The following is a 14160-nucleotide window of genomic DNA, read 5'->3' as shown; positions in this document are numbered from 1 at the left end:
CACAGTGGATTCAGACGGCTGAACTTGGAGCCGAGATAATCTGAGTCTGAATCCTGCTTTGGTTCTTACTCACTCTGTGATTCTGGACACATCAGCCTGTTTCCTTGCCTGTAAAATGGGGATAATGACAGCAACAACCCAGAGTTGTTGTGAAGATAAAAATGAGATACCATTTGTAAAGCTAGCTTTGCAAATTTATATAAATGCTAGACATTAGTATATGTAATATGATAACAGGATTATATTATTATGATGGTCACAACGTCTTCGAACAGGTCTAATCTGTTATCCATTTTACAGGGGATAAAACTGAGCACCACAGATGTTGCGATGTGGTCCAGCGTCCTTGAGTGGCAGAGGTTAGATTCGAACTTACCACTACCGCGCCTCGGGGCTGCCATTTTCCCACTGCCCATCCCGCCCCACCCCGTCGCGCTCAGCGGTCTTCGCTGCACCGCCCCCCTGCCGCCCTACGTGGGGAACGCCTGGCCAGGGGGCGGGACTTCGCGCGGGCCCGCCTCGGTTTGGGACAGAGAGGCCGCCGAGCCGGTCCTTCCGCCAGGCCGGGGGTCCCGCGGGCGGAGCGGGCGCCCGGGCGCATGCGCACCGCCCGCGTATCCCCGCCGCGCTGCGTCACGGTCGCTAAGATGGCGGCGGCGGCGGCGGCGGCGAATGGGGCCGCCGGGTCGAGCGGGGCTGGGGGCTCCGGGGCGGTGCTGCAGGCAGCCGCTGGCATGTACGAGCAGCTCAAGGGCGAGTGGAACCGCAAGAGCCCCAATCTGAGCAAGTGCGGCGAGGAGCTGGGCCGCCTCAAGGTGCCGGGCCGGGTGGAGCCAGGGACGCGGGAGTTGGGGGGGGGGTACGTAACGAGACGGACCGAGGGGGATCCCAGGGCGGCGGGGGGAGAGGAGGGTGGAAGAGAACATACCAAATGAGAGTATGAGGGTGGGGGGCGCCGCAGGGGAAGGACCCGGCGGGAGCTGGAGGAGTGGGGGATGTACCAAGCGCGAGCGCGGGACGGGGGTTACCGGGGACTGCTCGGCCCGTGCTGGCAGATGGGCGACGTGGGACGTACCAAGCGCGAGCGCGGGGGGAGTCGGGATGGGGCGGCCCAGCGTAGCCCACGGGGGAGTAGCAGAGTCAGGCCAGATCGTACCGGGCACGAGCATAGCGGGAGGGAGATGTCAGGAGCCAGTCGTGTCTCCCTTCCCTCAGGGTCCTAGCCCGGACTATGGCCTAAGAACCCTCCTAGAGCAAACTTGGTTGAGTAGATCAGTGGTTGGTGGTATGAACCTGGGACAGAGAGGACCCCAGTTACGGAATTTGTAGGAGGTACTTGGTGGTCCCAGCCTAGGGCTGGGGTGGGGGTTGATAGTGGAGAGGGGTGGCGGCTGCCTGGAAAACACCGGCGCTCCGAGTCCTTCTGACCAGCGAGCCCCTGCTCATCCTGTCTGTCTTCTGCCCTTGTCCTCGGGCCAGTTGGTGTTGCTGGAGCTCAACTTCCTGCCTACTACGGGTACAAAGCTGACCAAGCAGCAGCTCATCCTGGCCCGTGAGTCTTCCTGCTCTTTCCTCTTCCCCAAATCGTAGTGGAGCCACTAACTCCCCTTTCCCAAAGGCCCTCTTCCCCCTTGGAAGAAAAAAAAAACAAACAAAAAGCCCCCACTTTTCCCCTAAAAATCTGCTGCAGAAGGCAGAAATGGTAGGTTTTAATGGAGACGGGGATGGTCAGAATGATCTTTGGGAGCCAGAACTCTGGTCACTGAGAGGACACAGATGGGGGAGGGATACTAGGGGTTTGAGGGAATCTTTTGTTCTCTGTTCTGAACAGTCGACCCATCCTGTCTTCCTTTCTCTTGTCTCCATTCCACCTCCCTCAGGTGACATCTTGGAGATTGGTGCCCAATGGAGCATCTTGCGGAAGGACATACCCTCCTTTGAGCGATACATGGCCCAGCTTAAATGCTATTACTTTGACTACAAGTGAGATGCAAGGGATGAGGTGGGGCAGGGCTGGGAAACAGTAGTACTCTGCAGGATGCATAGTTATTGACACCCATTACTATTAACCAGGGATCAAAGTACCAGTGTAGTATAACTACCTTGTCCCTTTGTACCACAGGCCTACCCCTAAAAGAAAAATTTGACATGGAAGAGATTTGGGGGCCTTAGCTAGATCTCTACTGTGTCTAGAGTCACCAAGAAGTATTAGAATCCAGCTTTTTTATATACACTGGGCTCTCCATGCCACCATGAGTTCAGGGCATTTTGGCTGAAGTGAACCTCAGCGAGACCATGAAGCTTAATCATTTCCTTGTGCAGATAGGGAGCCCAGAGAGTAGAAGGAATTTGTCTGAGGTTACACAGCAAAACACCAGTAAAGCCAAGATTTGAACACAGGTCTCTTAAATTCCTTGAACAAAAGGCTTCCTCATAGTTTATAATGGCATAGTTAAGACCTAACATTTCTCTTTTTTAATTTATCTTATTTTTGATATAAATTTATTTTTAGTTTTCAACATTTACTTCCACAAGATTTTGAGTTCCAGATTTTCACCCCGTCTCGCCCCTACCCCCACCCCAAGATGGCATGCATTCTAAATACCCCTTCCCCTAGTCTGCCCTCTCTCCTATCCCCCCCCCTTATCCCCTTTCCCTTCTATTTTCCTCTAGGGCAGGATAGACTTCTGTACCCCATTTCCCATATTTCTTATTTCCCAGTTGCATGTGAAAATATTCTTTTTAAACATGTGTTTTTAAAACTTTGGGTTCCAAATTTTCTCCCTTCCTCCCTTCCTACCCACCTCATTGAAAAGGTAAGCAACTCAATATAGGTTGTACATGTGCAGTTATGCAAAACACTTCCATAGTAGGCCTGTTGTGAAAAACTAACTCTCTTTCCCTTAATCCTATCCTTCCCCCCCCAAGACCTAATGTTTCTGAAGGCTGATGCTCATAGAGCAAAATTTGGGGTAGGTGCTTTTGAGCAGGAAAGGCTTTAGTATGAACAGGCCCTGTTGTCCTAAGACTAGAGTCTAATTAAGTACTGAGAGGCTTATCCCCAGATGCCTGGCCTTTAGGAGATGAGATTTTTTGCTGCTAGGCCAGAACAGACTCATGAAACAAAGACAAAATGATTTGCAGTCTTTTTGTATCACCTTTTTAAAAAAATTAACCATTGCAAGAAGGGAATAGCGTTGATATGGCACCTGCTCTGTGCTGGCAGTGTGCTAAGCTGCAAACATCTCATTTGAGCTTCTTTTTTTGTTCTTTGTTTTTCTTTTTTCTTTTTTTTTTTTTGGCTAGGCAGTGGGGTTAAGTGACTTGTCCAAGGTCACACAGGTAGTAAGTGTTATGTGTCTGAGGCCAGATTTGAACTCAGGTCTTCCTGAATCCAGGGCCAGTGCTCTATCCACTGCGCCAACTAGCTGCCCCTCATTTGAACTTCTCAGCCACCCTGGGAAGTAGGTGCTATTATGCGCCCCATTTTACAGATGAGAAAACCAGGCAAATAGGTTAAGAGACTTGTCCAGGACCACATGGCTAATGTGTACCTGTAGTGGGATTTGAACTAAAGTTTTCCTGATTCCTCAGTTTTCTGCCCACTTTGCCACCAGCTGCCTCAGTTACGTAGTGGTGGGAAAGAGGGCAAAGGGTTCCAGGGGTCACGCAGGTCTTGGACAGTCTCTGTCCAGTGAGCAGTGAATTCCTAACACTGCTAGAAGCCTCGGGGTCTTAGGAGGAAACAGAGAGTGGCTTTCAGAACTTTGGGTAGATGCCCATTAGAAGACATGGGCAAGAAATGAGAGCCAGCAGGGGCAGACCCATAACCTTGCTGCCCTTTCCCCCACACTTGTTGCTCTGTAGAAAGTATCCATATAGAGATTTGAGAGATTGTGGAGAAGATTATATCATCCACCACTCTGGTGTGTTCAAGGCTCACAGAGGGTCCTGAACATCAGACACCATCTGGAGGGGCTTGCCCACACTTAAGTTATGGGGCCAGGAGCAGAATCCAAGACCGTGGAGTCCCTGGCCCTAGCTGGGACTCCCTCAGTGACTTCAGAGTTCTTCACCCTCTATGACTCCTGAACAAGTTTCTTCCTTTCTCTGGGCTTTGGTTTTCCCTATATATAAAAGGGGGAGCTTCATGAACTCAGGGGTCTCGAACCTTTCTGCAGTGGTTCTGTATATGTGCTTCACCTCTTGGGAGTGTTGTGAAGGTCCAGGGACATGGTGGAGGTCTGTGTTTGAAGTGATGGGGACTTTGGAGTGGTTGGGACCTGGGGCAGGGTTCCATCCTCACTGCTGCCCTTGGCCCGCTTTGCAGGGAACAGCTCCCCGAGTCGGCCTACATGCACCAGCTTCTGGGCCTCAATCTACTCTTCCTGCTGTCCCAGAACCGAGTGGCCGAGTTCCACACCGAGCTGGAGCGGCTGCCTGCTAAGGACATCCAGAGTAACGTCTACATCAAACACCCGGTGTCCTTGGAACAGGTTGAGGGGACTTGGCTAGAGCACGACTCCTGGGTGGGCGAGGGGGAACGGACCCAGGGGTGTGAGGGGCCCTCGGATCTCCTTAGCCCTCCTTTGTCTCTGTCCTGGTGACATCGCCTTCCCTTGTATTAGATATCATCTTGCCATGTCTGTCTTGTCAGGGTGTGCCCAGTAGGCGTAGGAGTGGGGAGCTTAACTCTGGGGTCTTGTTTGACGCACTTTCTTCCATCCCTAAAGTACCTGATGGAAGGAAGCTACAATAAGGTGTTCCTGGCCAAGGGAAATATTCCTGCTGAAAGCTACACGTTCTTCATTGACATTTTGCTGGACACGATAAGGTGGGTGTCATTCTCCTCGAAGCTGCCCCAAGGGGAGGCACACTGGGTTCTTCTGGAGTCGGGGAGAGTGCCATTTTCTAACCATAAACTCTATCCTCTCCACTGTGGGGCTGGGCACTGCCCACGGCTCATGCCAGACAGCCTCCCTTTGTATTCAGTAGTCAGAATGAGTTGGGGCGGCAGGAAGCCTCACTTCACTCCCTGCATGGCTCACGGTTTCTTTGTGATCTGGTCATCTCGTAAACCAGGCTTTAGCTTACTTTGCTGTAGTGACATACATACCTGCCCAAGTTTCTCCAAATCTTGTCATGTTGGCAGGGCTGACACGTTTCCAGTAGTCACAAACCCCACATTTTTCAGACCTTCCTCAGTGTCTGTCCTTTTTTTTTCCAATGAGCTAACGAGGCCCAGAACAGAGAGAGGACTTGAGGTTATGCCTGTGGTTAGGAGCTGGGATTTGATCCTCTGGGTCAAGTGTTCTTGGCCTGGTGCTTGGGGGAGGCTTTCTTCTGGGTCTCTGGGGCAGTGGGCTTGGGGAAAAGAGCTCTCTTGGAAAATGGGACCCATAGCCTGTTTCCTCATGTGTAAAATATGGGATGTCCTATAGACTACTCACCTCCCTGGCCAGTGGTGAGCACCAGAAGATGGAATGTGCTAGGTCTGGAGCTCCTCTGATTGTTAACATCAGTATTCTTGTCCCATTGACCTTCTGGTGAAGGCCAAGGCCTAGGCACCAGTGGTGCCAGAAAAGCCTTTGGACATTAGCTCATCTTAACTGAGGTGCAGAGAAAGGAGGAGGCTTTTTCCAAGGACATGGATAGAATCGGGTCTACCCGGTCTCCTTTTGCAGAATCACAATTTTTGCTTCCCTTGGGAAAATTTGAAGGTGCTATGGGCAGGTCACAGAAAGCATCGTGAAAAATTAGCTGCAAATGCCAGATAGTAGAGAATGTAAGCCTATAATCTGTAAAGCTGAGCTCCTGGACCCAAACCTGGCCGTGAGCCACGTGTTCCGGGGGTGAGCAAGGGCATCCATTGAGACTTGGGCCCTCTTGCACACTACAGCTAAGCTTCCGTGGCCTTGCAGATTCGTGGGAATTCATGTGTTATTTGAATTCAGGCTGCATGTTAACATTGGGCAGAACCAAAGGCAACTTCAGTGTGACATTGCATCCATTCAGCCCTTCCCTAGCATTTATGATTCACACTGTCCTGAAAAAAAGATCAGCCAGTGGATGGGCCTTGCCGTTCTTTACCATGTCCCAGAGTTGCTGGCAGGAGGACCATCTCCAGCCCGCTTGGCAGGGAAGCCCAGGCTGGACCACATACTGCTCATTCACAGTTAGAGATTGTTGTCCCCACTATAACCTTACAGGGCAGTGAGTACAAATAGTATCCCCACCTCATAGATGAGAGAACTGAGTCTCAGAGAAGGAAGACGGCATAGCACGTTTCATGGCTACTCCCTGTCAGAGACTGAATTTGAGCTCAGGGCTCCCAACTCCCTCAAACCCAGCATTGTACGGGACTTGGAAGAGCCTTTCCAGCTCCCCGTCTGTGCGGACTTATACGGCTGGTAGAGCCTCTTGTCTGTAGGACACTCAGATGAGGAAGGCGGGAGGCCACACGTTGATCCTGAGGAGCTGGTACTGGGAGAGAGGCTTGGGGCAGAGGTCACCTCCAGGCAGCACCCAGTGGGGGCTGGCTCTAAAGGGATGGGAGTCTTCCCTTTCATCTCCCCCTTCCCCAGCCGGTTTGGCCTCTTCATTCTGTTTCTCCTATCCAGGGATGAGATTGCTGGCTGCATTGAGAAGGCCTATGAAAAGATCCTCTTTGCGGAAGCCACACGAATCCTTTTCTTCACCACCCCCAAGAAGATGACTGAGTATGCCAAGAAGGTACTCAGACAGTGGGGGGAGGGGGAGATCTTGAGTCTTTGGGGGTTCCTTCCCTTCATCCCTTTCTCCCAATTCCCTTCTCTTTTCAGAGAGGATGGGTCCTGGGCCCCAGCAACTACTACAGCTTCACATCCCAGCAGCAGAAGCCTGAGGATACAACCATCCCCTCCACAGAGCTGGCAAAGCAAGTCATTGAGTACGCAAGGCAGCTGGAGATGATTGTCTGAGGAGGGGAGGGGGAAAGGGCAGGCTGAGAGACTTATTTAAAAGGGGAATAGTATGGTTCGGTGGGTCAATAAATGATATGAGGTCACCCGTCAGGTGTCTGTGAGTCTCTGGGGATGCTGTGAGCCAGGAGTATGGGAAGACACACTCACAGAGCCTCCACTGAGTAGTTAAGACAGGTGGGCCCAGGGCAGGTCAAGGCCTTGGTACATCCCCCCTGAGTTTCTGCCTAGCCCAGCCTTGGGAAGCTCACCTCTGGCTGGGAGGTCCTGCTACCTCTCTTGGCTTCTGCCCCAGTTAGGCGGCTTGTGGGCCAGTCCCAGGGCCAGAGAAAGAAAAGGGAAGCCCTGCCACTTCAGAGGCACAGGGGCCTTCTCCATGGAGGTGCTAACAGGCCCTCCCCCTACCAGCTGGGCGACAGAGGAGAAAAGGCACCATCGGGGGAGACTAGGTCTTTTATTGGAGGGACAGGAGATGGTCCAGTAGCCTCTCTTCTCCCCCATCAGTCTGCCTCAGCTGCTTGCAGGTCGTAGTGGTCCAACCCTGCCACTAAGGAGCCAGCCAGCTTAACTGTGGCCACCCATGGGGGCTCGCTCAGGTGATTGGTGGGAGTGCTCAGCCTAGGGGAAGAGGGAAGGAGGCAGCTAGGGCCTGGGGCTGAACTAGCACCATTACCCCATGCCCAGGCCTTCTCATTTTAAGCCCCAAGGGAGAAAGATTTGGGCCAAGTCAGGACCCATGGAGGCAGCCTGACAGAAGACGCTCAAAAATCTGGGTTCGAGTCATGCATTGGACTCTTCGGTGCTTGGTCCCCCCACGCCTCCCCCTAGTGGGGCAGCTTGCGTGGGCCCCAGGACCTGCTCACCAGGCTGAGACGTTGCGGGGCAGCCGGCGGTGCCTGGGCTGGTGGCGACAGTAGCACTTGCAGGGGCAGGAGCTGAGCACCTGGAAGGGTGGCCAGTGGCGAGCTGGAGGGGGGCCGCCACTCTCAGCGGGCTGGCCCTGGCCCGTCGCCGCAGCTCGGTCTCGGGGACCCTCGCCGCTGGCGCCCTCCTCCCGCGCAGTGCCGCCCCGCCCGTTCCTCGGACCCTTGTTCTTCTTGGTCCGAGGCTTGGCAGGGGCCGGCGAAGGAGGTCCTGCAGCCTGGGGAGACTGCACGGCCGGAGTCGGCTCGGGTACCAGGGCGGGAGGTGCTTCAGACAAAACAGACGCCGGGGGAGCTGGTGGCAGTGGCAGAGGCGGAGGCGGCGGTGGCGGTGGCGGCGGTGGCGGTGGCGGTGGTGGCGGTGGCGGCGACAGCTGGGGCGCTTCTTGCGGCTCTGGGGAAACCTGGACAGCTGGGGTCCGGGTCTCCGCGTCGACCGGGGAGGGAGATGGGAAGATGAAGACTGGGGGTGCCAGGAGCGCTGGGCCCGGCCTGCGAGGCCCGGGCGCAGGTAGAGGTGGTGGTGGCGGAGGCGGCGCCCCCCGAGGGGTAGCCAGCCCGGATCCCCGCCGCCTAGCTCCCCCCACACCACTGCCGCCGCTGCCGCTACCACCACTAGCCCCGTTGAACTGAAAGTGGCGATCGGGTCCTTCAGGCGGGGTTACCCAATCGAACTTGGGCTTAGCTCCTGGGAAGGGGGCGTAAGGTGGGGGTGGTGCCCGGGGTGCTGGCAGAGGAGGTGGGGCTGGGGGGCACAGCCGGGGGGACCCCAGCTGGCCCCTCTCCGTCTCCTTCCCCACCCTCTGTCTCCAAGGTACCCCGCATAATCTCTCCTGGGGCCCTAGGGGACCCAGGCCCCGGGGAGCCCTGCTTTAGGGCCTCGGCATAAGAGATGGCTCCCGAGGAGAAGAGCAGACCGCCCCCGCAAGCCGGGGGCTTGGGAGGCGCGGCGGCCCCGGCGGCCAGAAGGGAGCCGGACTGCAAGGTCACTTTGCACAGCAGGCTGAGGCCCGGCTCAGCCTCTGGCGGGGGTTCTCCTTCACCGCCTCCAGCCGCTAGACCCTCCCTCCCAGGGCTGCCAGTCTGACGCGACCTGCCTTCACCCGCGCCGCCTCGGGGGGAGCCCCCAGGAGGGGCGCTTCTCCGGCCTGAGGGTGCCTCTCGTTCGGGAGGCGGTTTCTGAGGTTCTGGGGGAGGGGATGGGGGCGGGGGCGGGGGCGGCAGGGCTAGACCCACGGAAGGCTCTGGCTCGTCCGCTGGGGGCCGTAGAGTGAGTAGGGGAGGAGGCGGGGGTGGGGGCGGCAGGCGAAGGCCAGGTGGGTCGCCCTGTCCTCGGTGGCGCGCCTCTAGCAGGCCCCGGATCCGGGGAATAGGTGTCCCCGGCGGCTTTCGCCACTTCGGGGGCGTAGGGAGCAGCGGCCCTGCAGTTCCCGCCGCCGTCGGAGGAGCCTCCTCTGGCGGGGGTCCGGCGGGCGGCTGCAGGTCGAGCGGTGCGAGGGCCAGCGGAGCAGGCTGAGGCGGGGAAGGTAGGGCCCCGGCGGCACCCTCAGGGGGCACCAAAAACCCCGGTGCGGTGGGGTCCCCGGGGAACCAAACTCCTGGACCGCGAGCCAAGGGCAGAGTAGGGGGCCCTGGGGCTGGGGGGCGCTGGCGAAGACTCTGCCTCGGCCAGGGGACCGCGGCGGCTGGCGTTGGCAGGGCGGTCCGAGGCCGGCTCTATCCGCGAGGCACGGGCCTTGCCGGGCTCTGAGCCGGGTGGCTCAGACTGCACGTTGCCCATTCCCAGCCCGGGGGGGAGGGGGAGGCTGCAGGCAATACAACCAACCCCGGGAAACCAAGGTCAGAGGAGTCTGGGGTCAGCAGAAGCCATCGCCCCGCCCCTAGATCTATGACTCCGCCCCCTCCGTATTGACCCCTCCCCCCAATCCGAGTCAAGCCGCCAGAGAGATACCCTTGTTTCTTTCACCCACGCTCAAGTCTAAGGATCTCCAAGCCCACCCTCTGCGGGACCTTGTCTTGAAACCTGCAACTCCTCCCCTTGAGTCAAGCCACGCCCCAAATGGGTACCTCTTTCCCTAGCTGTAGTTCTCCTCACCACCTGTAACCCTCTACCCAGGTCCCGCCCCTCCCGCAAACACTCACCGGCTCCCGGGTGGGACTTGGGCTCCCGATCAGGTGTGAGCTCACACCAAGCCCCGAGGAGAGGAGGGAAGAGGAACGGCCAGAGCGGACAAATAACTGAAAAAGAACTAGAGGAGTTGGGGGGAAAGACCCCGAGACCACCCGCCCCTCCCTTTGCCCCTCCCCCAGACTAGAAAATCTCCCCCCCAGCCCACACCTTTCGGCCCCTCCCCCTTCGGAACGTCTCGGTTCAGCCTTCTCTCCGGGCCCCGAACCATCCCCTCAGTCGGCTTCTCTCGGGCTTTTCCCCTCTAGATCCCCTTTCCTGTCCCGCCCTTCAGAAATCTCCAGGTCCTAGCCCAGTCTCATTTAGAGCCTCCCACCAACAGCCCCGCCCCTTGAGAAAGCTCACACTCCTCAACTCCGCCCAGGCCCCGCCCCTTAAGAATCCGGCACCATCAGGTCCCCCCCCCAAGAGTAAATTTCCCTTCCTGGGACCCGCACCTTTCGAGCCTTCCCCATCACCTCCCATGGGGTCCTGCCCTTTCGAGCCCTCCCCCATATAGCTCCTCCTCTTTCAAACCCTGTCCAGCATAGCCTTACCCCGGGCATTTGCTCTTATTCCAAGGGTCCGCCCCTTTGACACTCCCTCCCACCCTGCCCCAATCCCACCCCTCTCCCCCCCCCCACTGCAGAGAGTTAAGGTAGTGGTGGAAAGGATGGGGTGGTGGGGGGCAGGAGAAGGTTCTTCTCATTTGGGACAGGGGTGGGTTTGGGGAGGGTGTCTCAAGGCGTACTGGACCACAGGCAGGGAATTGGCGGCGGGCGCTAGGACCTGGCAGACGCATCTTTTTTTCTCCTTCTCTTCCCTCCTCTATCACCTCCCCTCTCCATCTATCCATTTCCCAACCCCCCCCATACCTTCCCCCCCCCAAGCCCGGCTCCCCATTCCGGGCTCCGTCGCCACCGCCACAGAGAGGGAGGGAAGGAGGGAGGAGGAGGAAGAGGAGGAGGCAGAGGCAGTCGCCGCCGCCACTTGGGAGCCCGCCGGGAGCACCGAGGCAGGTGCTTGGGGAAGGAGGGGGCGCCGAGGCCTTGGGGGGCCCGGGAAGGGGAGCCCCTTCCCCTGGAGTCAGGTGGGTCCCAGGCTGTGGGCGCTGGAATATGACTGCGCCTCCTCTTTTTTTTCTTTTCTTCATCTTCCTCCTCCAAGAGGATGCCAGATTGGGGTGAGGAGGGGGGTTCATAATAGGGAGGCTCCGGGACTGGGAATAAAAAGGAGGGATGGAGGGGGAGGGGAGGGAGAAGGGGGAGTCTTTTACTGTGTTTAGCGCCCCCACCCCTCTCACCGGAGCCATGGAGACCCTCCTACGGTCTTCCCCACCCCCATCCCCGTCGGAGGTCCTGAAGCCCAGATGAGGAACAGATTACCCATCGCTTTATCTTTGGGGAAGGGAGGAAATCAGGGGAGAGGAGAATGTGTATATTTGGGGAGGCCTGGGCAAGGGACGGGTGGAGAGAAAATTTGATGGAGAGGAGATGTTTGAGGAAGGGGGATTGGTGGAAGGGGGGTGGAGAGAGGGAGGGACACTTGAGGGAGAGGTTTGGGGGAGGGGGGAAGTTTGGGGAAATGTGGGGATGTCTGGTGAAGGGAGACTGGGTAGAGAAATAGTTAACGAATGGGGGAAGGGAGGTTTGGGGGAGGAATGCTTGGGGAGAGGGAGAGGAAGAGGTTTGGGGGTGGTGGGGGGTGTTTGGACGTGTAGAAACAGCTGCTTCATTCGTTTAAAAAAAAAGATTTCTGTCTCTGGAGCCTGCGGACCCAGGCATCCCTGGCTCCCAGCCCCTGTTTCTCCTTCTAACCCTTAGGGTTCACACGTTGTTGCTGGGGAAGGGTGGGGAAGAGAGGGGAGGAAAGGGGGGAGGGAGGACAAAGGGAGGCCCGGTCACGTGACCGCCCATTCACAAAATTCCCCCGGCCCATTGAGAAAAGGGGGCCCGGGGCTGCTGCTGGAGTCTGCAGAGCTGTTCTCAGAACCTGGCCTGAGCTGAGGAGGGCCCGAGCTGGGAAAGCGGAAGGCATGGAAAGCCGAGGAGGGCGAGAAGGGGGGAGGTTCTGGAAGGAGGTGGCGGGTGGGAGGAGGGCGCGGAGGCCTCAGTCCCTAGACTGGGGGGACTTGAAGAAGGGCGTGTGTGTGTGTGTGTGTGTGTGTGTGTGTGTGTGTGTGTGTGTGTGTGTGTGTGTGTGTGTGTGTGTGTGTCTCTGTATCTGGGTCTGTGTCTGTGTCTGTGTCTGTGTGTGGAGGGGACGTGGAGAGGGTGTTTCAATGTGTGGAGGGCGCCCAGGCCTCAGTCCCTAGACTGGGGGGACGTGGAGGACCGAGTGAGTGAGTGGGTGAGTGAGTGTGTGTGTGTGTGTGTGTGTGTGTGTGTGTGTGTGTGTGCTGGCGCGCGGGGCGCCAGAGGGGACGGGGCTCTCTGGCTTTTTATGAATGGAGATATCTATCCTCTCAGTATTGAATCTCTCAGACCCTGTCTCTCTTTTTCTCTGTCATTTTGACTCTATGTTCCTCATCCTATCTCTGCACTTCCTCCCTCCCTCTATACTTTTTCCGTTTCCACCCCCACCTCCCCAGCGAAGTCCAGCATTTCTGTGTATTTCTATATAGCTCCTCATCTCTGTATCTCCCTTAATTTTCTATTTTCCTATATCTCGCTGTATTTCTCTTTTCTCATCACCAATCCCCTCTGTGTTCCTTCTTTTCTCTTCACCTTCCCCAGCATCTCAGTCCTCTCCAACCCTCTTTCCTTATGTTTTCCGTGTCTTATGTCCCTCATCTGTGGTCCACCCATTTCCTGTATTTTTTCCTTATCTCTATGCACTTCCCTTCTTCCCTCTTGTCTATATCCCCCTTCTATCTGTATCCCTCCCTTCTCTATCATCCAGTCTAGACCTGTGTCCTTCTTCATCTCTGTGTCCTCATCTCTGACTCTTGTCTGTCTCCTCTCATCTCTCCTATTGTCTTCCCATTCTCACCTCATCTCCCTGTCCCCCTTATTTATGTCCCCTATCTATGTCACCCTCAATCCTTGTCTCCCCATCTCTCAGCCTCATCTCTGTCCTCCTACTTCTGGCCCCAACATAGGCGCCAGCCTCTCTACCTTGCCTCTTTCTTTATCTGTCCCCCTGCAATCTGGTCCCCATCTCTGAGTTTGCCTGCTTCTCTGTACCTCATTTCTGTCTCCTCTGTAACCCCCATCTTTGTCCCTCATGTCTTTCTATGTCCCTCTCACATCTCTGTCCTGTCTCTCTATTCAACCGTCTCCTTGTGTGGTGTCTGGACTCCATCTCTCTGTGCCTCTTTTTGAGGTCTCTGTCTCTGCTACCCTCATTTCTGTTTCTCACTGTCTGTCTCCCATTTATTTCTGGAACTCCTTTATCTGTGTTGACCCTCCTCCCCAATCAATCTTCTCTATATATCCTTGTCTCTCTGTGCACCCCAATTCTCTATCTTCCCTATCTCTCTGTCCTCCATCTCCATAACTGTGTCCTTGTCCCTCTGTGTCCCCAGTCTCATCTCCCTGTGTCCCCATCTCTGTCCATAACTTTTCTGTTCCCCCTCAAGCATCTCTGTGCTCTCTTCCCTTCATCTGAATCACATTCTGTCCCCCTTTTCTACATGTGCCATATTGCTTCTGTGTTCTTCATCTCTTGGTCTGTCCCCTTCATTTCTCAGTGTCCCCCAAAACTCTCTACATTCTCTTATCCATGCCCCCATCTCCATTCTTTTCTCTTTCTGTACCCCTTTGTCTCTCTATCTCCCCATATTTCTATGCCTCCCTTTCATCTCTTCAGACACACTTTTCTGGGTCCCCCTGTCTTTCTTTGTCCCCTTCATTCCTTAGTGTCCCCCTCCTCCCCTCTGTGTTCCCTTCATATCTCTGGATCCTTTCTCTTTTCTGTGTCCACCATCTTTCTGTATCACCTTGTCTCCTTCTGTGTCCCCTTATATCTCTCTACTGGCTATCTCCCTATTTCTCTCCCTAGCCCCCTATTTCTTTATGTCTTCCTCTCTGTGATCCTCTATGTTCCTGTGTTTCCTCTATGCCCCCCACATATCCGTAACTTCAGTATCTATACCACATCTTTATGTCAC

At 56.0% G+C, this 14160-nt stretch overlaps 2 protein-coding genes across 2 annotated transcripts; one reads left to right on the top strand and one right to left on the bottom strand.

Moving 5' to 3' along the window:
* The first annotated feature begins 584 nt into the window (after window positions 1-584).
* On the top strand, window positions 585-7045 carry PSMD8 (proteasome 26S subunit, non-ATPase 8). The gene is made up of 7 exons (XM_020978633.2): window positions 585-815; window positions 1480-1552; window positions 1881-1983; window positions 4331-4496; window positions 4734-4834; window positions 6621-6732; window positions 6822-7045. Exons 1-7 carry the CDS (start codon window positions 600-602, stop codon window positions 6957-6959), a joined length of 909 nt encoding a protein of 302 aa, XP_020834292.1. The 5' UTR covers window positions 585-599; the 3' UTR covers window positions 6960-7045.
* A 351-nt stretch (window positions 7046-7396) lies between these two features.
* GGN (gametogenetin) lies at window positions 7397-10356 on the bottom strand. The gene is given in 6 exon segments (XM_020978621.2): window positions 7397-7577; window positions 7823-8649; window positions 8651-9511; window positions 9513-9687; window positions 10025-10120; window positions 10221-10356. Coding segments are annotated over 4 exon segments (1956 nt in total). The 5' UTR covers window positions 9663-9687; window positions 10025-10120; window positions 10221-10356; the 3' UTR covers window positions 7397-7459.
* Window positions 10357-14160: the final 3804 nt, after the last annotated feature.

The sequence above is a fragment of the Phascolarctos cinereus genome, unplaced genomic scaffold (assembly GCF_003287225.1).
Source record: "Phascolarctos cinereus isolate Bilbo 61053 unplaced genomic scaffold, phaCin_HiC Scaffold_726;HRSCAF=1367, whole genome shotgun sequence".
NCBI classification, from domain to species: Eukaryota; Metazoa; Chordata; class Mammalia; order Diprotodontia; family Phascolarctidae; genus Phascolarctos; species Phascolarctos cinereus.
The sequence above is the reverse complement of the archived record's forward strand: the minus strand, read 5'-3'. Positions and strand labels throughout refer to the sequence as shown.

Excerpts from the sequence above, each read along its gene's own strand:
- PSMD8 (XM_020978633.2), top strand. The coding sequence starts at position 600 with ATGCGCACCGCCCGCGTATCCCCGCCGCGCTGCGTCACGGTCGCTAAG. Across the intron at positions 816-1,479 it reads AGGAGCTGGGCCGCCTCAAG|TTGGTGTTGCTGGAGCTCAA; the intron begins GTGCCGGGCCGG and ends TCCTCGGGCCAG. Across the intron at positions 4,835-6,620 it reads ATTTTGCTGGACACGATAAG|GGATGAGATTGCTGGCTGCA; the intron begins GTGGGTGTCATT and ends TCTCCTATCCAG.